This window comes from Artemia franciscana, chromosome 3 (genome assembly GCF_032884065.1).
Source record: "Artemia franciscana chromosome 3, ASM3288406v1, whole genome shotgun sequence".
Lineage (NCBI taxonomy): Eukaryota > Metazoa > Arthropoda > Branchiopoda > Anostraca > Artemiidae > Artemia > Artemia franciscana.
The window spans coordinates 14,607,225-14,630,549 of record NC_088865.1 but is presented as its reverse complement, the minus strand read 5'-3'; the positions used below and the strand labels follow the sequence as shown (position 1 = coordinate 14,630,549).

The 23,325-nt window shown below is 35.4% G+C and overlaps 1 protein-coding gene across 1 annotated transcript in view; it reads right to left on the bottom strand.

The window, feature by feature from the left end:
- Positions 1 to 5,246: 5,246 nt before the first annotated feature.
- The window catches only part of LOC136025470 (transforming growth factor-beta-induced protein ig-h3-like), a 44,298-nt gene continuing 26,219 nt past the window's right edge, over positions 5,247 to 23,325 (bottom strand). The window contains exons 2-8 of the mRNA XM_065701502.1: positions 13,459 to 13,629; positions 11,459 to 11,666; positions 11,036 to 11,096; positions 9,999 to 10,197; positions 8,548 to 8,759; positions 7,432 to 7,498; positions 5,247 to 5,405 (exon numbers count right to left, since the gene is read on the bottom strand). Of these exons, the coding sequence (XP_065557574.1) occupies positions 5,317 to 5,405; positions 7,432 to 7,498; positions 8,548 to 8,759; positions 9,999 to 10,197; positions 11,036 to 11,096; positions 11,459 to 11,666; positions 13,459 to 13,629 (1,007 nt within the window). The 3' untranslated portion in view covers positions 5,247 to 5,316. The remainder of the gene's footprint in view (positions 5,406 to 7,431; positions 7,499 to 8,547; positions 8,760 to 9,998; positions 10,198 to 11,035; positions 11,097 to 11,458; positions 11,667 to 13,458; positions 13,630 to 23,325) is intronic.

Below are 23,325 nucleotides of genomic sequence, written 5' to 3'. Positions count from 1 at the left end.
GTGTTTCCCTCTATTTTCTAAAATAAGGCAAATTTTCTCAGGCTCGTAACTCTTGATGTGTAAGATTAACCTTGATGGAACTTATATATTTAAAATTAGCATAAAAATATGATTCTTTTGGTTTAACTATTAGTATCAAAATTCCGTTTTAGAGGTTCGATTACTATTGAGCCGGATCGCTCCTTACTACAGTTCGTTACCACGAATTATTTGAAAGTATAGAGAGGGAAATCAGCTTTCTTCCATGTACCTTTTTCAGACCATTTTGAAGACTGGAGTGCTTTATAAATGCTCGTAAGAGTTAGTTAAGCGTAAGAGTCAATGAAACAAGGAGATGATCTAAACCTTGTTCTTCAGTAATTACAGACAGTATTGATGTAAAATGAGCAGACGCTATTGGTGTAAATGAGTACACTCCGACGTTTCTGCGACCATGAGGTGGAGGTAGCCTATGGATGAAGAAGGAACAGTCTCTTTCCTATACTGAACTATATTCCTATTCTCTCCCTCCTCTCCTATTTACTGATATTAAATTTCTACGGGGGAATTTTCCGCAGGGGGACGGAATTTTTTGGCGGGGGAGCCAGGTCTCCCGTTATTATTCAAAAACGATCAGAAATCAAATTATAAAAAAAACAACAAGTTTTTACAACTGAACGTGAGGAAAAACGTCAAAACTTAAAACGATCAGAAATTATTACGAATATGAAAAGTGTTGCTCCCTCCTCAAGACCTTGCTCTTTATACTAAAGTTTTGACGCTTTTTCCCAATTCTTGAAGATCGATTCCTGAGACACAATAGCAGTTTAATTAGAATAATAAGCCTTTTTTAGTTCTATAAAAAAACATTGTCACCACCCATAAAAAAAACTCTTAGAATTTGACAAGGCCTTCGTCCATAAAAATTTAATTATAAACAAAACTTTGCCACCACCCGTAAGAAACTCGTAGAATTCGACAACGCCTTCGTCTGTAAAAAATTAATTATAAACGACACTTTGCCAGCACCCGTAAGAAACTCGTAGAATTCGACGACGCCTTCGTCTGTAAAAATTTAATTCCAAACAAAACTTAGCCACCACCTGTAAAAAAAACTCGTAGAATTTAACAACGCCTTCGTCCATAAGAATTTAAACAATGCAAATTTGTTGGTTCCCAAAGCCAACCATCATTTCAAAGGAAAGCTAATTCTTTTTAAGTCTCTTGGTGTCATATGATTTTAGCTTAATTTTGATGATTTTTCGCCTATATTTTTGTTGTTCTTTTTTTTTTATTTGGTGCCCGCTGCTGCCAAAAATTGCAGAAGCTCGTATGGAAGTCAATTCAATATAAGTAGATTTGTGAATTTTTTCTTAGTTCTAAGATAATTATGGTGTGTAAATTCCTCTTTTTCCCTTTCCTTAGCACTTCTGAACTAAACTACATAAAACTTTAAAAATCTCAGATTTAAAACCATGTTTTCTGCCGGGAGTGGGGGTATTTTCAGGGAGGTATTTTCACTGGGGACGTTTTCCAGAGGGGCGGGGGGTGGGAGTCGGGAAAACCCTAGAACTTTGATAAAGTGACCAACCGAGGTGCTATGTCTCCCTGACATATCTTATACTTCTTTACTCTCAAAATTTAATGAGCTCTATTAAGTGTTTGTCGAATTGTCAGGGAAATTTGAAATCAGCTGAATTTTCCTTAATTACCCAAACCTAATCCAGCAATTGGTAATCATTCAACATTTGGTTCTAAGCGCTATCATAAATATATCCCAAATCCATTTGCGTTGAAAGGACTCCCATAATTTCCGCAAGCTGCCTGATACTCTTGGCGGACATGCCTGTTAAAAAGCTAACACACAAGTATTTGTTCTATAAGAGAGTCAAAGTTACTCCCGTTAAACACCCTTACCATTTACAAAAACATGAAAAACTATAGGTCTCCTGTTCGCCTGTAAGTCCAAGGGACATATCTCAGTCATGCGTAAATTCTAAATCACGGTAGTCCGCCTGAAACTCTAAGCGGGCAAGCTTATTAGGATTAGCTCACTTGTTCGCCTGTGATTTCAATCAAATTCACTCCCCCGTTTTGCATACAAGTCAAGTGGATATGTCGTCTGAAATCTACCACAAAATCTCGATCATCACCATTGCAATTCTAGTAGGTTTTCCCAGTATTCAAAGCTCATTGGCCTATAATGAGAAGAATCATAATTACCCAATTGTCATCAAACTCCTTTGGACATGGTGAGTCATAAATCTCTGAAACTCTACTCTTATTAGGTGTCTACAATTGCCTTCAAATGGCACATAGAAATCCAAAGAGTATTTGAATTACCCTTATTCTATGACTATCTACCTTAGTTCTGCCCTAGGATGGATGGATAATAGACTATCTATCAACAAGTGAAATAACATCATTTTTGTACAATTCTTGAAAAGGCTTATGTCAGCTTTGCCTCTCAGTCAGACTATCAGACTGTATTGGCTTTCTTCCAATCTATCTATATATATAAAAATAAGTTGTCTGTGTGTGTGTGGGTCTGTCTGTCGGGTGACGTCATGTTTGTTTGTCGACTGACGTCATGTTTTCAACTGACGAAATTACAGACCGGGACATCGGGACACAAATGACGACCGGGACACTGGCACATAGGGAATATAAATGACGACACTCAAAGAGAATGCGACCGGGACAAAAGGAATGTTCAATTAGCAATCACCATCAACAAAGCACCGGGACACAAATGATGACCGGGGCACAGGGAGTATAAATGACGACCAGGACATAAGTAAAAAAAACTAAAAAAACTAAAAAAAAAGGTAAAAACTACAAAAAAACTAAAAAGAAAAAAAAATTAAAAACTAATAAAAAAACTTAAAAGCTAAAAAACTAAAAAAACTAAAAAAGAAAAAAAATATTTGGTTTGTTTTAAGTTTTAATGTCGCTCCTTACTTTCAGTTAAAAAAAACTAGTTTTTCTTATGTAATTTCTGAACGTTTTTGAATTAATGCATATTTGATTTTGGCTCTCCGCACATAAATTATTAAAATGAGATGCGCATATTAATTTCTTTTCTGGCTAAATGGCTTTCTCTTAGTTTTGATCAGACGATTTTGAGAAATAAGGGGTGGGGAAAGCCTAGTTGCCCCGCAATTTTTCGGTTACATAAAAAGGCAACTAGAACTTTTAATTTTAACGAACGTTTTTATTAGTAAAAAATATGCGTAACTTAAGAATTAACTTACGTAACAAACTTTCATAACCTTATATTTTTATTATGTATACGAGGGGGTTTGTACCCTCGTTAATGCCTCGCTCTTTACACTAAATCGTGAGTTTTGTCCCAATTCTTTAAGAATGACCCCCGAGTCCGAAAGGCCGTAGAATAAATAGTTGAAATTACTAAAAATACTATAGCATAAAGAGCGAGGTATTTATCTCCTCCTAAATACCTCGCTCTTTATGCTAAAGTATTTTTAGAACCCCTCATATGCGTAATAATCTCTGTTCACTTTAAGTTTCAATGCTACTCCTTGCTTTCAATTGAAAAAACTTTTCCATGTTTATTTTTTCATTGTTTTTTTTTTATAGTGATTTTAGAAAACCCTGCGCCCTTTTCATTGAATTTCTGTTCCCCCATGACATATTTCTCCAAGGAAAGACCCTCCGACATAGCTCCCCCTCCTCAACCCCACCCCCAAAACCAAAAAAATCCCCTGAAAACGCTGTACACTTCCCAATAGCCATTATTATATGTAAACACTGTCCAAAGTTTGTAACTTGCAGCCCCCCCCCAGGAACTCTGGGGGAGTAAGTCATTACTAAGGACATAGTTATTATGGTTTTTGACTATGCGGAACAAAATGGCTATCTCAAAATTTTGATCCGTTGACTTTGGAGAAAAAATGAGCGTGGGAGGGGGCCTAGGTGCCCTGCAATTTTTTTGGTCACTTAAAAACGGCGCTAGAACTTTTGATTTCGTTAGAATGAGCCTTCTTGCGACATTCTATGACCACTTGGTCGATACGATGACCCCTGAAAAAAAAACAAATAAAAAACAAATAAACACGCACCCGTGATTTGTCTTCTGGCAAAAAATACGAAATTCCACATTTTTGTAGACAGGAGCTTAAAACTTCTACAGTAGGGTTCTCTGATACGCTTAATCTGATGGTGTGATTTTTGTTAAGATTCTATGACTTTTAGGGGTTGTTTTCTCCTATTTTTTAAAATAAGGCAAATTTTCCCAGGCTCGTAAATTTTGATGGGTAAGACTAAACTTGATTAAAAGTATATATTTAAAATTAGCATTAAAATGCGAATCTTTTGATGTAGCTATTGATATCAAAACCACAGTTCGTTAACACGAACTGCTTGAAATTTGCATAAGTAGATTCTTAAGCTCCAAATTGTTCGTTGAATTGTCACCCAATAGCCCCTTAGGCTTTTTTGGGCCAAACTTGCTTGTTTTTGGTACAAAATAGCAAAAACAGCATTCTGGTGAGAATTGATATGTCTTTTATACTTATTATGGGCACTTAAACTTTTCCAAATGTTTACCAATAATGGTTTGATAAGATTCACCTTGATAAAAATTCACGCTGAGGCTTCAGTTACTATTGCAATGGTCTTTCTTTACTCACTGAGCGCTACCATGAACAGTTTAACAAAAATGGGCTTAGCAAAGGCTCAGGGTGTTTTCTTCTCAGTTGAAAAAAAAAGTTTGAAAGAATAAAAGGAAATGTTTGCGAACCAATATTAGAAAATTTAAAACTAGTGATGGCACTGGTCAATCGTGGTTCTGAAGCATGGATGCTTTGAAAAACGGAGGAGCATTGGCTATACGCTCCCCCAGAGAAATTTTTTACGGATTGTTTTGGGTACCCATCTGACTGACCGTATTTCAAACAGTAAAATGTGTGAAAAAATTTGGTTGTATCCCCCTTATAGAGCTATAATGAGAAAAAGTTTAAGAAGGAAGGATTAGGTTCTGAAGATAAAGATAAAGTTTATATTTATCGGCCAAACATTTAGGACAGAATAAAAAGCTAGTTGTCTCCGATTGGTTTGGGAGTAGGTCACAAGGAAAAATTAAGACAAATTGGAACCTCTTGGGAGGGTGTAAAAAGGCAGATTTTGAATAGATTGTGAAGGAGATGGAGTTCATGGAGCTGAATTGGCATCAGGCAGCTTGGTCCTGTTACGAGTCGTAAACAGTAGTAGTATATCACACGTGACTTTAAATTTGTAAAAGGATATACAATACGCATGTTTTATTCGTAAAAAATCGTAAAAAAACAACAAAACAAATTATAATACAATTTTTGTTTATATCACTTTGTTGATGACATGGATGACACCATTAGTTGCTGGGAGGTCAGCTTGGATAACATTAGCATCATTTACGCTGACACCAGCTGAAATGAAATTAGATCGAAGTTAGTTAATTGTCACTTCATAAATAACTGAAAAAAGATTACAATGTGTAAAAAAGATCACTTAAAATGAAGAAAAGATTAAACCCTTCAATAAACATGAAAATTCACTGAAATGGGAAAGAGCTCCCATGACTGAAAAGAGCTTCGGGCCTCAATCACAACATTAGGTCTTAAGAACGAAGGGGGAAAAGCGAACAAATAAATACAAAACATGAGCAGCGCCTGTAATGAGTAATAAGAAGGGGGGAGTAGGGGGATGTTTTATTTGTTTTTCCAAAATGTAGGGGACAAAAGTTTTTTTTATAGCTGGAGGTCTGACAGCGAAGCGGTCCAAGGGAGGTGGAATATAAATAGGGAGGTTTTTTTGAAAAAGTGTGAGCCCTGCATGGGTTTGTCTTTGCATTTTCTTTTAAACGGTCGTGTGTAATATTTCTTTTATCAATAATTTTGACTGTAATGTGGTTGTGGAGAGGCAGTCTCCCCCACATACGGAATAATTTGTGTGCCTTTTAAGTTTTAATGTTGCTCCCTGTTTACAGTTAAAAAAACAAGTCTTTTCATTGAATCATTGGGTAAAAGGAAATCTGATCCAAAATAGAAAACTAGCCTTAATTTATTGCCCCAACCCCCTACTAAGGGCAAGCTAAGGGTTAAAGAAGGGCCAAAAAATGTTTTTCTTTACTCTACTTACATGTCAAGGTTACAAGAGAATGCTATATTCCCCTTTATAAGGGCAAAAAGTGATTTAAAGGTAGTCAGCCTCCCTTCTATGTTTTTTCTGCTACCCCCTCCTTCATAACTCCAGTGATATTGGACTAAATTTTGAGATATCCATTTCGTTTAGGAACATTGAGATGCATAATAAGTATACATCCTGGGCAAACGTAAACCCCAGCGAACCAGGGGCAAGGACCCTAACTAAATAAGGTAAAATAGCGATTGTCCCCATTTAGGTTTTAGGAGAAAACACAAAGTAACATTTGCTAGGCCAAAATTTCCAGAGTTTCACAACAGTATGATTATAACGTTGTGAAATTCTGAGACGACACGTTTACCTGAGTAAATAAAAAGATGCTATCTGTAACCGAGTTTTCAAAATATATAGAATGTCTCCAAATAACCTGGAGGATTAGCTTAGAACTTTCAGGCGGTCCTAAGGAAAGAGGTGCAAGTACACCTAAAGTTTTGACTTGAGAAGGGGAGAAAAAACCACGCGTATTCAGATCATCAAAAGTGTATATTGGTAACATTTCAGCAATGGCCGGGGGGCTAACGTTCAACCTTGCAATTACTTTTGGGGAAATTTAGTGGGAGCGTAGAGCAAGCAGACTTCAACTCTTATTCAAAGGGGTTCACAATCTATGAATAGATAATTAGTAAGCTAAATCAAAAGACAGTATATGCTGCTACGCTATTAAAATTTGCTGGGAACTGCTTGGGATATCATGTAAAATGTTTAAGGGAGTGCTTAGGGGGAGGGGGGATAGATTAAATTTGACCTTAAATTCTGATTTTCACAAAGATGTAGCTTTAAATGAAAACAAACTATGTGCATCCAGGTCATCAAAATAGCAATCTAATAGAATGTGGGGAGGATGGGGCAAGAATATTTCAAGCTCAGTGTTGAGGGACGATGGAGGGGTTAAAAAATTTTGTTTCTCACCCACAAAACATTTTTTAACTGCCTATCGCATTTATAACCTATAAAAAATTAAGTAGCAAGGCGAATCAAAAGACACCATGTCCGATAAAAGCTAATAATGAATAACAAATCTAGCTAAACAGAGAAAACGAAATCTATGGCGAGATAAGTAACTCCGCCTTTTTCAAAACTGATTGGTTCTTTTGGAAAAAATATCAAGCAAGTAGCTAGAACGAAAGGTCCTTGAACCAAAACATTCTTATAGGTAACAAAACTCTCTATTTCTCTCTAGTTGAATTTTTATTTCAAATAACTAACCTATTATTTTCTGTTAAAGCCACACATAAGTAAGATATCAATTACAAGACACTTTTGTATCATTTGGGACTCGGTTAACAACCATGTCTTGTCTAGATGTCATTATATACCTCTAAATAAGAGAGTTTGGGAGTTCAGTTTGGGAGATAAACCTAGAATTTGAAAAACTGAGAAGGAAAAATGTTAAGAAAACAATTATTTCTTTAGGCTAAGCAAGAAAAATGTAGTTAAACATTTTGAAGGCACTTTCACTTTACGTTAACCCCCCCCCCCCTACTGTTCAAAAATATAGCCAAAATTATATGTTTCCCATGTGTTTTTCCGTTTTTGATTTTGTGTAAGCGCTGATTCAATTTACGGGTACACGGGTTGAACAAGAGAAAAATACATGGGAAATATATAATTTGGGCTATATATTTGCACATTATGTGTGTCGGGTTGGGGGGGGGGGGGGGAGGGGCAAAGTATAGTAGAGTAACGTGTTCCTTCTCAATAACCCCAATTCTAAGCTTATACAGGCCCAGATTTACCCGTAGGCCCACTAGGTCCGGGTGTAGGGGCACACAATGCCACGGAACGCAGTAAATTATTACTGAGTGATTCTGTCTTAGCAAAGCTAGACTTCTGGGATTTATCGTCAAAGTTCCAGATGTACTCCGCCGTCAAACTGCCTATTCACAGAAAAGTGATTTTAGAAAAAAAAAACAGGAATTCCGTAGCTACTTATAACTTGTCAGATGTCTCCAAGAATTACAGCTGAGAATCGGGCATCACCTCTCTTTCTTATTACTTGTGGCTCGTCAGCTGCGGTTCTGTTAAGTACTTCCATTATTGTATTTCCCCGAGTTTTCGGATATTTCCCCGAAATTGTCACAAAAAATGGAGTGGCTAGGCCTAGCTAGGGCCTAAAAGCATCAAAACTTTAAATGCAGTCCTGGGCTTATACCAAATTTTGAACTAAATGACGTCCCAGTTTGAAGTATTTTAGCTGGATCAGCCTCCTTATCAAAATAGTAAACCTTTGCTGAGGTTCATTAATAAGAAATGATAAAATTACAGTGTATCGGATAGGATAGATGCAACGTAGATAACTCCATTAGAGGGACATAACACCCTCTTAATTATTACTAAGCAATAATAATAGAAAATTCACTATCTTACCAGTAGACATTCGGACGCTGATTTGGGTGCCACTTCTAACGGCAGGTACAGCCCCGGCAGCAGGGACACCTTAGCGAAGATGGTGCCTGGAACAACATGACCAAGAAGTACGTTCCTCAATGCTACTTTATCTTTCAAAAGACCATCAAGAGTTCCGGCAGGTAGGGCATTAAAGGCATCGTTGGTTGGAGCACATAGAGTATAGGGTCCATCTAGAATAATTGAATAATTTTATGAATTTATAGCATTTTTATGTAATAGTTAAAGTCAAATTGTAATATTGTGCGTTTGAGCATCATTTTTCCTTAGGATTGAGCGTCAGAGAAATAGACCCGCTATACTTTACCCTTATATACGCGTAATATATATAAGGTAATATATACCTTATATTACCCTAAATATCCTTATACACGCGCACATCCTCGGAACTTTTTAAGATTAACCCATTATTGACATTTATACTCAGAGGAACACAGCACTTCAGAAAGGTTAAATTGAAAAATTAGAAAAAATGAGGTATTTTTAACTTACGAAGGAGTGATCGGATCTTAATAAAATTTCATATTTAGAAGGACCTCGTAACTCAGATCTCTTACTTCAAATCCCGACCGGACCCAAAGTCATTAAGGGGGGAGGGAGTTGGGGTGGAACCAGAAATCTTGGAAAACACTTAAAGTGGAGAGATCAGGATGAAACTTGGAAGGGAAGAAATTTTTAATTCTTAGCAGCACATTTATCAAGACGGATGGGTTTTAGAGATCTCTATGTCTAAAATAGCAAGCAAATGAGTGGAGACCGTTTGTATAAGCCTATTTGCATATTTAAGGTTTCCCTTGAGTCAGCTTATTCTTATACAATGCAATCTATATTATCCTCTGTTGTATTATAGGCTTTACTGATTACCGTGTCCTCCAGGGAACCATTTTTTTTACAAGCCTTACCGAAACCCTTTTTTTTACAAAGAAATCTTGAATCATATTAGGAACAATAATTTGAACGTTCACCAATTCCCAAAGCCCCGCTCACCGTTCAACCCCTGTAATAAGAGAACAAACGAATTTCAAACGAATTTCAAATGGTAAGAATTCATATTAGAAACATATTTTATGTAAATCACCTAATGTTTGCCGTTAGAAACAAAACCCTCTTTAATTCTGTCGTCTATGTCGTCCAACCCATAACCCCATACCTATATCCCATACCCATAACCATAGTTTGCATATTCCACGTATTCCACGGAGTCCATAGAATCGCCGTCTTAAATATACTTATAGCTTTATTTTTACCCTGCTTTATTAAAACTCTTCAACGTATGGAGAAGCTGAGGCTTTGCCACTGGATTACACAATCCATAAGAGACACACGAAATAAATTATTTTCCATTTGTCTTATATTTTTCCCCGAATAAGAGAATTATTGGATTCGTTTCTTTTGATCTAGTTAGGACTTACCAGCTTGAAGTGTTTCGACTAGATCAGCCTCCTTAACAGCTGTTACCAAAGTAGTGAATCTCTGTTGAGGATCGTTGATAAGGACTGATGGAATTGCTGTTTCTGGGATAGGATAGAGGACTCTGTCTACAACACGGATTATTCCATTGGAGGCACGTACGTCTGGTTTGATAACTTGTGCACCATCAGCAGTAATGGCCTAGAAAGAAGAATAAACACTGAATATATACCTTAAATTAATGGTATTTATATAACCCGGTCGATCAGGTAGGCAATACAGGTGCAACAAATACTCAATGTAGGCAGAGGTTTCAAATACTACATCACATTTTGTGTAGCAGATATTTTGCTTGTAATTTTTCTAAATATTGAGCTTTTATGCTTATATACTAATCCAGACAGGGGAAAAGCTGGGTATACACTTCATTCCTGTTTTTTTCTGTATTCGTTTTGGGTAGATATTTAAAAATAAAGATTTTTAGTGGTTATCCCTCTTGTTTTTTTCTCACTACTAGATTTTTTAGCCTTTCGATACATGTTTGCTGTTTCAGAGAGGGGTGATCCAATCAATTATTGGTACCTATGACATAATAAACTACCTATTTAGCTATTTACACTAAATTTAGGATGGATTGAATTAGACACGATTAAATTACAAATGACCAGAAAATGGCCAAAACGAGCAAGATTTTGAGGAGGGATTTTAAGGTATCTCATAACATGATTTCGAGGAATCTCCAGGATTTTAGCAAGGTTTTGAGAAATCTTCAAAACTTTGGTCTTGAGCAAGATTTTGAGGTTAAAAACAAGCAAGATTTGACAATTCTCCAAGATTTTAATGTTAACTTTGAAGAGTATTTGCTTTCAAATTGTTACTCCACTTTGAGATGTATAACCACTTTTCTAGCACATTTTCGAAGCACTATTTGGTCTCAAAAGAGGAAAAAATGATAAGGAAGAAGAAAAGAAATTCAAAAGTCCATTGCTAAATTGAACGCTTAGTTTTGCCATTTACTATTAAATAAAAAGTTTTTTACCCAATTCCTCTTCCTTATTCTTAAAAATAATACTCTCAAAGTTACTTTTAGTGTCTGTAGCCTAAAAAGTATTAAGTGGCTAAGGAGCAAAAACTAACAAAATTAGTAAAAATGATCACCAGAAAATATTTGGATTCATTATTTAATACTATTATATTTAACATTATCGAAATCAGCTTTTCTGTAGAATAACCTGAGGCCCCCCTCCCAGCCCTCCAGAAGAGATTCAAAGATTTGATATATGGATAATAGTATTATATTATCTTGTATGTTATACACTAAAGCTAATGTACCTGTTCGTCCAAGGCGCTTTGCGCCCATCCTTCGAGCTTTTCATCTTTCTTTGGAAGTTTCAAGTAACACCCCCCCCCCCCCCCACTACGACTTCAATAAATTATATATAACACTCATTAAAATACTTACATCTCCGTAAATGTTAACACGAACTTTAGCACCTTGAAGATTTGGCGCTGTAATGTCATTGGCAAGAGCGTAGATGGCACTTCACCTTGGACAACGTGGTACAACAAGACTTTTTTGAGCAGTACGGTATTTTGTCCAAGTGCGTCGAGTGTGGGCTTGGGTAGGGCGGCAAAAGCATCGTTTGTTGGGGCAAAAACAGTGAATGGTCCTGCAAATATTTGCCATGTCACTATTTTTTCTTCTAAAGCGCCCTCTGAGTAATCATGCTGAAGTAACATCGAAACAAGCCAAATTAGAAGGATCTACTACTACTAATAACTCACTGCAGCACCAAGCCGCCTGAGGCCAACACAGCTACGCACGCTCCTCCTCCAACCTAATCTATTCAAGGCTTCCCTCTTTACACCCTCCCAGGAAGTTCCCATTTCCTTTAAATCTTTATTTATAACATCCTCGCAACCCAGACAAGGACGACCTGTAATTATAAGGATCGCTTTAAACATTTTCAAAATAAGTATTTTGAACAAAGAAATCACCTGCCGTAATTAGAAAACATCCTTTGGTATTTGTGTTAAAAGATAGATTTAAATTTTTTCCCTGAAATTAAATAAGCGCTATTGATATATCCTCTTTTATGATTTACAAAGTATTCAAAAATAGAGATTTGAATATCAAAATTTGTTACTGTCGTGGAGAAATAAAAACCCTTTTTCATGCACAGTGTGTCTGTAATTCTTGTGACAGAAAAGAAAAAAAACAATCAATTTTTTCTACTCTGGTATTAAATTAAAAGTATGTACATCAGCCAATTAATTTACATCAGCCAAAATTTTGTTCCAAAAAATTACAAAAATCTTACGGAAAAAGATTGTCAAGAAATTTATTTTCTAAATTAACAAAAATTAGATTAACAAAAAGTGTTACGCAAATCCCACTGGCCTTCAGCAAGGAAGAGCAGAAGAAATTATAGTACAAGTAAATAAAAAAAAATCGGCCAATGAATAATTCGGAAATTTGATAAAAATTTTTCTTTTTAATTAATTACACTAATAAGTAGTAAAGAAGTTAAAAAATACAGTGAATAATTTAAAAATATTAGAGAGTCTTGGTATCGATTTGTCTTTATCCTATTAAATAAACTGATTATTATAATACAATCACATATATTATAAAATTATCTGATTTATTGTAAACATAAACTCTGGAGATACAGCCCATCGTTAGTCCAAGACTGTTTACAACAGATCCTGAAAATTACTCTACTGATTTCTGAAAATGAAATTTTTATCTTTTAAAACAAATTTAAAGTTTCCCTTTAATTTTTTTGTCATTCTTTCTTATAATTGTTTTTGTATTATAAATTCTTTGTTTTAGTATTGAATTTGTTTAGCTCTACACAAGCGCTTGCTGTTTTAGCTATGTCTAGCTAAAACAGTTTTATTCCCCCCCCCCTCCCCTCTTAACAACTCCCAAACATTCAAGAACTGTAATTTGAGCACTATTTTGAAGGTTTTTTGCGACCTTTAGGAAAAAGAAAAGAAGAAAAATTGTCATAAAATGCACTTTGCCGCACGCTCTATCTAAAAAAGAAGAAAAAAAAACAAACAAAAAGTAATAATTTGAAAGTAACTTACAAGTTACAATTTCAAAAAGACTTTCAAGAAGGGTTGGGAATAAAACCCTCTTCCTAAAAAAAAATTATTTGGCCCACATTACCACAGTTGGCTCCCCGGGCGAATCTCCTCAGAAGAAGATTGATAAGTTAGGTTGAGGTAAAAACCCTTGTTCTCCCCTCCATCAAGATAATTTAATGGCGTCGTTACATTGGTATGCTTTAGTTACTGGATTAATTCAATAATTTTTAGCATACTTATCAAATGCGTCATAATAAATAGTAGTTGTTACCAGTCTAACCTAAATAAAAGATTTTGCTTATCCATTCCAGTAAGCTTTAAAGTACCTCTACCCCTTTTCTGTTGAAATATCATAAGAGGTCTCACCAGGTCCAGAAAGAGCATCAGCAAGCCCAGCTTTGATAACTAAGTCAACAAGTGTAGATGCTCCGAGATCTGTGGCTACACCGGGGATATTCTTGGGGGTGGCAGATTTGGGCTGGACTGGTTCTCCCCTTTGTTGAACTTGGCCTGGTTGAGCTGGGTGAGCTTGAGGAACTCCATATCATTGTTGGCCGTGAGACTGAGTCCTTTGGTGATGTCCTGCATACTAAAAGAAAATTTAAATATTAAGTTTTTAGTGGACAATTTCCTAAGAGAACTTGTATCTGGAGGAAAGAGGAGGCTTTATATTATGATCGTGTTTTTATCATCATACTTACAAAAAAATAACTTACAAAGCACCTCAAAGTGAGTAAAGGATAAAAAGAATGTAAGGAAAGGACATGAGTTTAAACCGGTGATGCTGATCTCCGTTTCATAGCCCCTCAATGGAGGAAGCCACTTAAATTCAAACTTTTTTCGCGTGATGACCAATGGTCTGTGTAGCATATGTACTGATCTCCCGATTCGATGCCTTCGGTCAGGACTGAAATGCGGGGGGGGGGGGGAGGGGGTCACATCGTCCGAAATCTCCCGTGTTTTTCCTTCAAATTTCTCCAAGAACCTATTTTAAGCAGGGTCGTCTCTGGCTATACTTATAGAGTCACACCATTGACCCCCGTTCCAAACCAAATAACCAGCAACGCCACGACTCTATCCCCTGACCTCAGGATTTCAAGTTTGGAGCGTTAACCATTTGGCTAGCTGCACAAACCCTCCATTTGTGTGATTCCGTTTAGTATATGCCTGCACAAAAGCCTACGTAATGAAATTACGCTTCGCAAGTCGGGTGTGACCTGTCATTCATGGGAAGAGATTTAGGCCCATAAGACTGAGAATTTATTTGAGCATGAATAAAGCTGGAGTAAGCAATCCAGACCTTTTTAAAATCAAATTCATGGACTAGTTTTCACCTTCAACACCATTTCATCTGTGCCGATATCTTCCAAATGCTTAGTAATTTAGTTCATTGTTTGAATAAATCCGGTCTCATTTGTTTAAACTCTTACTCACACTTAAACCTATCTAAACTTGAACTTGCTACTCTCACTGAGTCCAACTTTAACTCTGGAAATTCTGTTGATATTGTAGATTTAAGTTTTTTCGTTAGACATGTTTAGATTTTTATTTCAGTTTTAGGTAGGAAAAAGCTTCTAAATTGTTCAATTGATATAAAAGGGAAGCATTCGAAAAGCAATAAATAATTTTGGAGACTTCATCATTTCCATAAGAAAATTGCAATTAAAAATTTGAAAGAAAATGGTAGGGCTTTTAGTAGGAATGTTTTTGAAACTAACAAATGCAATTATATTTTAAAACCAATGTTGGCTTTGCTCTGTTTTTTATGTGCCGCTATCTCAGATATCGTGTGCCCTCTAGCTTATTATTTTACTTGGGCTCATTTCTTATTCACAACTAATGGGATAAAAATCCAGGTTTGGTTGTAATGAAACATTAAAAAAAAAGAGAAGCCCTGTTAGGTATGAAAATTTGCTAAAATTGATCTACAGAGAAGAAAAAATTTCCCAGTGGGGCCAGGGCTTAGAATTAAAGCTTTTCAAGCTATTAATACTTCAAAGTTCAAGCTACAAACTGACTTCAATCACTATAGACCGGTAATTTTAAAAATACAATAATTTGGTAGAAATTATCTACATTAGTGATTCTAAAAAGCAAACTCGTTAAATCTCTACTACCCATCAGAAGTAATTAGCCTAAAAGAAGGAAACAACAACTCAAAAAGAGACTCTTTTTTGTTTTTTTGTGCTTATGTTTTGTTTTTTTCTTAATCCAACTTGCTGTAGAATCAAACAGATCGTGGTAACGAACTGTAGTAAGGAGTGACCCGGCTCAATAGTAACCAAAACTCTAAAAAATTGAACTTTGATATAAATAGCTACATCAAAAGAATCCCATTTTAATGCTGATTTTAAATATATAAGTTTCATCAAGTTTAGTCTTACCCATCAAAAGTTACGAGCCTGAGAAAATTTGCCTTATTTAGGAAAATAGAGAGAAACACCCTCTAAAAGTCGTAGGATCTTAACGAAAATGACACCATCAGATTCAGCGTATCAGAGAACCCTACTGTAGAAGTTTCAAGCTCCTATCTACAAAAATGTGGAATTTTGTATTTTTTGCCAGAAGACAAATCACGGGTGTGTGTTTATTTATTTATTTTATTTTTTTTCCAGGGGTCATCTTATCGACCAAGTGGTCCTAGAATGTCGCAAGAGGGCTCATTCTATCGGAAATGAAAAGTTCTAGTGCCCTTTTTAAGTGACCAAAAATATTGGAGGGCATATAGGCCCCCTCCCACGCTCATTTTTTCCCAAAGTCAACGGATCAAAATTTTGAGATAGCCATTTTGTTCCGCATAGTCGAAAACCATAATAACTATGTCTTTGGGGATGACTTACTCCCCCACAATCCCTGGGGGAGGGGCTGCAAGTTACAAACTTTGACCAGTGTTTACATATAGTAATGGTTATTGGGAAGTGTACAGACGTTTTCAGGGGGATTTTATTTTGTTTGGAGGTGGGGCTGAGGGGGGGGGCTATGTTAAAGGATCTTTCCTTGGAGGAATATGTCATGGGGGAAAAAAAATTCAATGACAAGGGCGCAGGATTCTCTAGCATTACTATAAGAAAACAATGAAAAATAAACATGAAAACGTTTTTTCAAATGAAAGGAAGAAGTAGCATTGAAACTTAAGACAAACAGAGATTATTACGCATATGAGGGGTTCTAAAAATACTTTAGCATAAAGAGCGAGGTATTTAGGAGGAGATAAATACCTTGCTCTTTATGCTAAAGTATTTTTAGTAATTTCAACTATTTATTCTACGGCCTTTCTGATTCAGGGGTCATTCTTAAAGAATTGGGACAAAACTTACGATTTAGTGTAAAGAGTGAGATATTAACGAGGGTACAAACCCCCTTGTAAACATAATAAAAATATAAGGTTATGAAAGTTTGTTACGTAAGTTAATTCTTAAGTTACGTATATTTTTACTAATAAAAACGTTCATTAAAAATTAAAAGTTCTAGTTGCCTTTTTAAGTAACCGAAAAGTTGGAGGGCAGCTTGGCCTCCTTCTCCACCCCTTATTTCTCAAAATCGTCTGATCAAAACTAAGAGAAAGCCATTTAGCCAAAAAAAGAATTAATATACAAATTTCATTTTAATAATTTATGTGCGGAGAGCACATAAATCTTCTGAGGTTTACATAAGTAAACCTCAGGAACTACCTGTTCGTAGAGTATGTTTTCGTTATGCTAAATTCCTTCTCAGTTACCCTCCTTGGACTAGAAATAGTTACTTAATGAATAAATTCCACCTAATTTTGCCTATATGTGCTATTGATGAAAAGCTACATGATTTTCATTCTTCTGTGTCGATAGTATCTCATCCATGGTCAGCATTATTTATTTAACTGTTGGCTGGTGTTGATTTGTATTTATTTTTAGCTTTTTTTTCTCTCTTGTTACTCTATCTTATAGGGATTTTGCACTGTTTTTGTAGATGGGCTATAAATAAATTGATTGACTATTTAATTGATTATATTCTGTGATATTTCATTAGGAGTGAGGGGCAGAGAAACATGTTCTATTTAGCTATATACATAGGCGCTATAACATCGACACTATAACAGACAAGTACTTCAACCGTTCCTCCAATGGATCTTCCTTTATTCCCCTCTCTCTCAGTGTGGTGCAGATGTGCATGCTAACGACTTGTTAGGTAGCTTTTTTGTAGATATTATATTTTTAAGTTATGAGGAATAAACCCTAAAGGGTATTCCGAAACTTGTAACAGTATACACGCGTATCATTTCAAGTTTATCGAGTATGAATAGACTAAGTGTCGTGTGCTTTCATGTTCACAAAAAACAGGCTCATCTTAGTTGCTATGAAGCAATTTAATATTTACTATTTAGCGTCTCTTATGAAGAACTACGGAACGGGCCGCGTAATGGCTTCAAAAATAATCAGTTTGATGCTGAAAATGAAGATATTTAAGGCATCGTGAAATTTACGACATATAACTGAAAAAGTGTATCAAATAAACTGGCTCGTAATATTCTGTTATATTTCTAGAATTCTGAGAAGAAGCACTTCACGGTATTTGTCGGTTATTGGAAACATTCAAGAATGACGCTTAGATTACATCTCCGAAAACCAGTTTCATAGCGACAAAAACAAGTGATGGATGATAAAAAACATTCACAGCTTAGATATACGATACAGTTATGGAAACTCGATTTATTTTTGGGACACAGTGTGCGGTTGCGATGCTAGTGGCTGGAGACAGGAAACTGGCAGTCTGAATCTAAAAGATCTGAGCAATTGGACAAACAAAACGAAATCGCGTTCCTGCTCATGGTGTTGTAGTACGATCTAGGAGGCGCCTAGTACGAAAAGCTTTTCTGTACGCAAAACTTTTCATGGGCAAGATAGGAGTTTTCATAACTGTGTTGTATATCTAAGCTGTGAATGTATTCGACTTAGACTGAAGGCACTGGACTTTTACAATTTCGGCTATATATTTGCATATTAGGGGGTGTGGTGGGGTAAGTTTAGGTTGGGTTTTCACAGTTTTGTTACTAAAGTATTGCATTATCATCATGGTTTGTTATGTTTCATTAGGATTAACCTAACTTCACATTTCGGGTGTGTTTCCAATAACGGACAAGTAGCCTACCCACTTAAATAATAGGACAAAAAAACAAAGCAAGGTTACCCTTGGTTCACACTGATACAGTCTTTTTTAACGAAAAACAGCTCACGATCATTGATGTAGAGAAACCAAAAAATATTCACTCAAAAACGGTTCCTTGCAGGTATTGAAACTCAAAAAGAGTTTAAAACAAGTTTTGAAAGCCAGAGAAAAATATTCTACCGGCAAGCCTGTTTTATCCAAGGCTAGTTCTGCCTAGTTAATAATATTATTCTTATATTTTATGTTCAATTCCCTAGAAATCTCCACCCGAAAAAGAAGTTTTCTAAAGAAAAGTAAAGGCCATATTAAACTTAAGATCAGAAGAAATAGAAACCTACAATAACTCAAACTCAAAATGACCAGAAATTTCTATTGAAGACTAAATCAAACCCAAAAAGAACAGAAATTAAATAAACAAGCATAGCAAACAAACATACAACAGGTACTAATATAAATGAGTAAGTTAATATAATACTAATCATAAAACGAGTAAAGCTCAAGTTGAATATGCAAATCAAGCTTAAAAAGAACAAAAATATTTTGCTATTGAAGCATAAACAAGACCCAAAACGAATAGAAATTAAATAAACAATCATAGCAAACAAACATAAAGCAGGTACTAATGTAAATAAATAAATAAATCTTAAAACGAGTAAAACTTAAATTGAATTTGCAAATCAAGCTTAAAATGAACAGAAATCACTACCAACAAGATTTTAAATACTACCCCCTTCCTTAACGGTAAAAAAATAAAGCTTGTAACATCATTGGTTCTTTTCTGAAAAGTATATGTGTCTTGAACAGTCTTAGAAAGAACTAATAAAATTACACTAAATATTTTACATATACTGATATAAATTGCTGAAAACTCAGCAGCTCAAGATCTTATTTCACTGAAATTTTCATTTTATTTTCAATGTTGTAATAAATACAGAAGAAAATATAAGTAATATAATTCGTTTTAGTAAAGTGTCAAATAAGCAGTAAAGTGCAAACAATCACAGTAAACAAATATACAATAGGTATAAATGAGTAAATAAATCTTATAACGAGTGAAACTTAAATAAAATATGCAAGCCAAGCTTGAATCGAACAAAAATTTCTAAAAAGAAGAGTTGGGGTTTTCCTTTCTTCTCTAGCTGTAAAAGTCTAAACCTGCTGCGTCACTGGCGCTATACTGAAAACTCTAAGTTTCTTGAACAGTCTTGAAAAGTGCAAAGAAAATCAAACTGAATGTTTAATATATAATGTTATTAATTGTTGAAAGATCATCAGTACAAGATTTTATTTCACCGTAATTCAATTTTCATTTTAAATGCTGTAATAACTGGAAAAGAAAATATTTGTAATATAAATCACTTTCAGTGAAGCACCATTGGCGTAATAGACTTTAGACTTTTACAGTTAGGGAAGGGGGCAGTATCCAAACTCTTGTTTGTAGTGAAGTGTAACCCCCACTCCTGACACTAAAGTTTGACTCTTTCTCACAACTCTGCTTTTTTTAACAATCAAAAACTTTTATTGTCCGAATTCTATTCTAAGCAATAAAAAACTTTCGTGTAAAGAGTGGGGCGTCAAGGAGGGGACAACCTCTTTCATGTACAAAATAAGAGGCGTTCGTTGTCAGTTTTAATGTTGCTCCTTACTTTCAGTTTAATGAACTTCTTTTTTTAATTAATTTCTGAACGTTTCTGAATAAATGCATGTTTTGATTTTGGCTCACCGTACATGAATGATTAAAACGAAATTTGCATATTATTTTTTTTACTAAATGGCTTTCTCATAGTTTTGATCGGACGATTTTGATGAAAAAAGCGATGGGGGAGGAGGCCTAGTTGACCTCCAATTTTGATTACTTAAAAAGGCGACTAGTGCCTTTTTATTAGTTTTTATTAGTAATAAATATACGTAACTTACGAATTAATTTACGTAACGAACTTCTGTCTATCTGTATATATAAAAATAAGTTTTTCGTTTGTGTGTCTGTTGACTGACGTCATGTTTGGGTGTCGACTGACGTCATGTTTGTCGACTAACGTCATTATGAGGATTGAGCATTATTCCGTCATGAGGTTGTTTGTCGACTGACGTCATGTTTGTCGACTGACGAAATTACAGACCGGGAAACCGGGACACAAATGACGACCGGGACACCGGGACATCTATCTATATATCTATATATATAAAAATAAGTTGTCTGTCTGTGTGTCTGTCTGTGGATCAGGTGACGTCATGTTTCTGTGTCGGCTGACGTCATGAAGTTAGTTGTCGTCATTTTTGCTATGACGGTGACGTCATTAAAGATATTTAAGACATATATGTTCACGTAGAAATCTATTAATGTTTAAGTTTAAAATGACTGATGAACTTACAATGGCAAAAGCCGATGAAGATGCTCAAAGAGTCTATGCCAAAAAACTTGCTGCTGATAGAGAAAGTCAGAAAAGAAAGCGTGCCGAGGAATCAAAAGAACAGCAAGGAAATGAATGCTTGCCTGAAAAATTCTAATTTATGGGCACACGTAAAAATATTAAAATTAACTACAAATATGCGTGTCCGATTGCAAAACGATGACTCTGGTCAAACATTCTCAGATCAATTGCTGGCAATTGGAAACGGAAAGCTCCCAGTAGACTCAATTTCAGGACGTATACAACTACCTGCTGATTTCTGTAATTTAGTGACGTCCAAAAATGAATTGATTGAAAAAGTATTTCCGAATATTCTAAAAAATTATAAAAATAATAAATGGCTAAGTGAAAGAGCGATTCTCGCACCCAAAAATATAGACGTCCACGAAATCAACAATATTGTTTTGACCAAGATTCGAGACCAGGCAGTCCTTTACAAGTCAGTCGACACAGTTTTGGAACCAAATGAAGCGGTTAATTATCCATCTGAATTTTTAAATTCCATAGATCTTTCAGGGTTTCCCCCACACGTGCTACAACTAAAAATAGGCGTACCAATAATACTTTTAAGAAATATCAACCCACCAAAGCTTTGCAATAGCACGCGACTTGCCGTAAAAAAACAATGGAAAACCTAATAGAGGCCACAATCTTGACAGGGCCTTTTGAGGGTGAGGCTGTTCTTATTCCTCGCATTCCCATGATTCCAACGGATCTGCCTTTTCAATTTAAAAGATTGCAATTCCCAATTCGATTAGCATTTGCAATCACGATTAACAAAGCTCAAGGTCAATCATTAGAAAAATGTGGTATAGATCTTAATACTGATTGTTTTTCCCATGGACAATTGTACGTTGCATGTTCGAGGGTCGGTAAACCTGACAATCTATTTATATGCAGCGACAATTGGACAGCGAAGAATGTTATATATTCGCAAGTTTTACGCAGTTAATTTGTATTGTATCTATCTATCTATCTATCTATCTATATAAAAACGAGTTGTGTGTATGCATGTTTGTTTGTTTGTAAAAAGAGCGTTTGCATATGACGTCATTATTAGTACATACGGCTTTGTATATGCACAGACAATGGGAAAGCCAAGAATGTTGTATATTCGCAATTTTTTCGGAGTTTGAAACACATATATAAATCTATCTATATTCACAGGTGGGACACAGGGACACAACTAGTATGGCGCGTAACTAATATGGCGCGAAACGACTTACGCGCGCGGGGGGGCCTTGGGGGGGTGCGAAGCGCCCCACCAACTAGGTGTTGGGGTGGCGCAAAGCGCCACCCCAACAGCTAGTATATAAATAAAAATAAGTTGTCTGTGTGTTATGTCTGTCGAGTGACGTCATGTCGCCATGTCGTCATGAAGTTAGTTGTCGTCATGTTTGTTTTGACGATGATTATGTCAGTCGATTTGACTGATATAAGTCAATACGAATGATATAAGTGACTTCATTTGAAGTTAGTCGATGATTATAGTAGATGTGTTCAAATCGGGACTATGTCTAAAATTTGTCCCTACTGCAAGGCCTTGAAATTTAACGGTGAAACAATGGGAATGTGTTGCGCCTCAGGAAAAGTTAAACTTCCTGAACTGGCTGCACCCCCAGAGCCATTGAAGGCTTTGTTTACTGGAACTACGTCAGAATCTAAGTGTTTTTTTTTTATCAAAAATCAGAAAATATAACTCATGTTTCCAAATGACGTCGTTTGGTGCATTAATACAAAAGAAGAAAAAGTCTCCTGATCCACTGACAGACACACAGACAGACAACTTATTTTTATATATATAGATATATATATATATATATATATATATATATATATATATATATATATATATATATATATATGTATATATATATATATATATATTTATGTATATATATATATATATATATATATATATATATATATATATATATATATATATATATATATATATATATATATATATATATATATACTAGCTGTTGGGGTGGCGCTTCGCGCCACCCCAACACCTAGTTGGTGGGGGCGCTTCGCGCCCCCCCCCCAAGCCCCCCCGCGCGCGTAAGTCGTTACGCGCCATATTAGTTACGCGCCATTGTAGTGGTCTCCCTATGTCCAACCTGTATATATATATATATATATATATATATATATATATATATATATATATATATATATATATATATATATATATATATATATATATATATATATATATATATATATATATATATATATATATATATATATATATATATGTTTTTAACTACGTAAAACTTGCGAATATACAACATTCTTTGCTGTCCAATTGTCTGTGCATATAAATAGATTGTCAGGTTTACCGACTCTTGAACATGCAACATATAATGGTCCATGGGAAAACAATACGTATTCAGATCTATACCTCATGATTCTAATGATTGCTCTTGAGCTTTGTTGATGGTGATTGCTAATCGACGATTCCCTGTGTCGCCGTCGTCATTTTTATATCCCCCTGTGCCCCCCGGCGTCCCCGTTGTATTTGTGTCCCTGTGTCCCCGGTGTCCCGGTCATCATTTGTGTCCCGGTGTCCCGGTCTGTATATACATTCGTTTTTGAATTGGTCTTTTTTTTAGGTTTTAGTTTTTTACCTTTTTTTAGTTTTTTTAGTTATACCTCATGATTCTAATGATTGCCT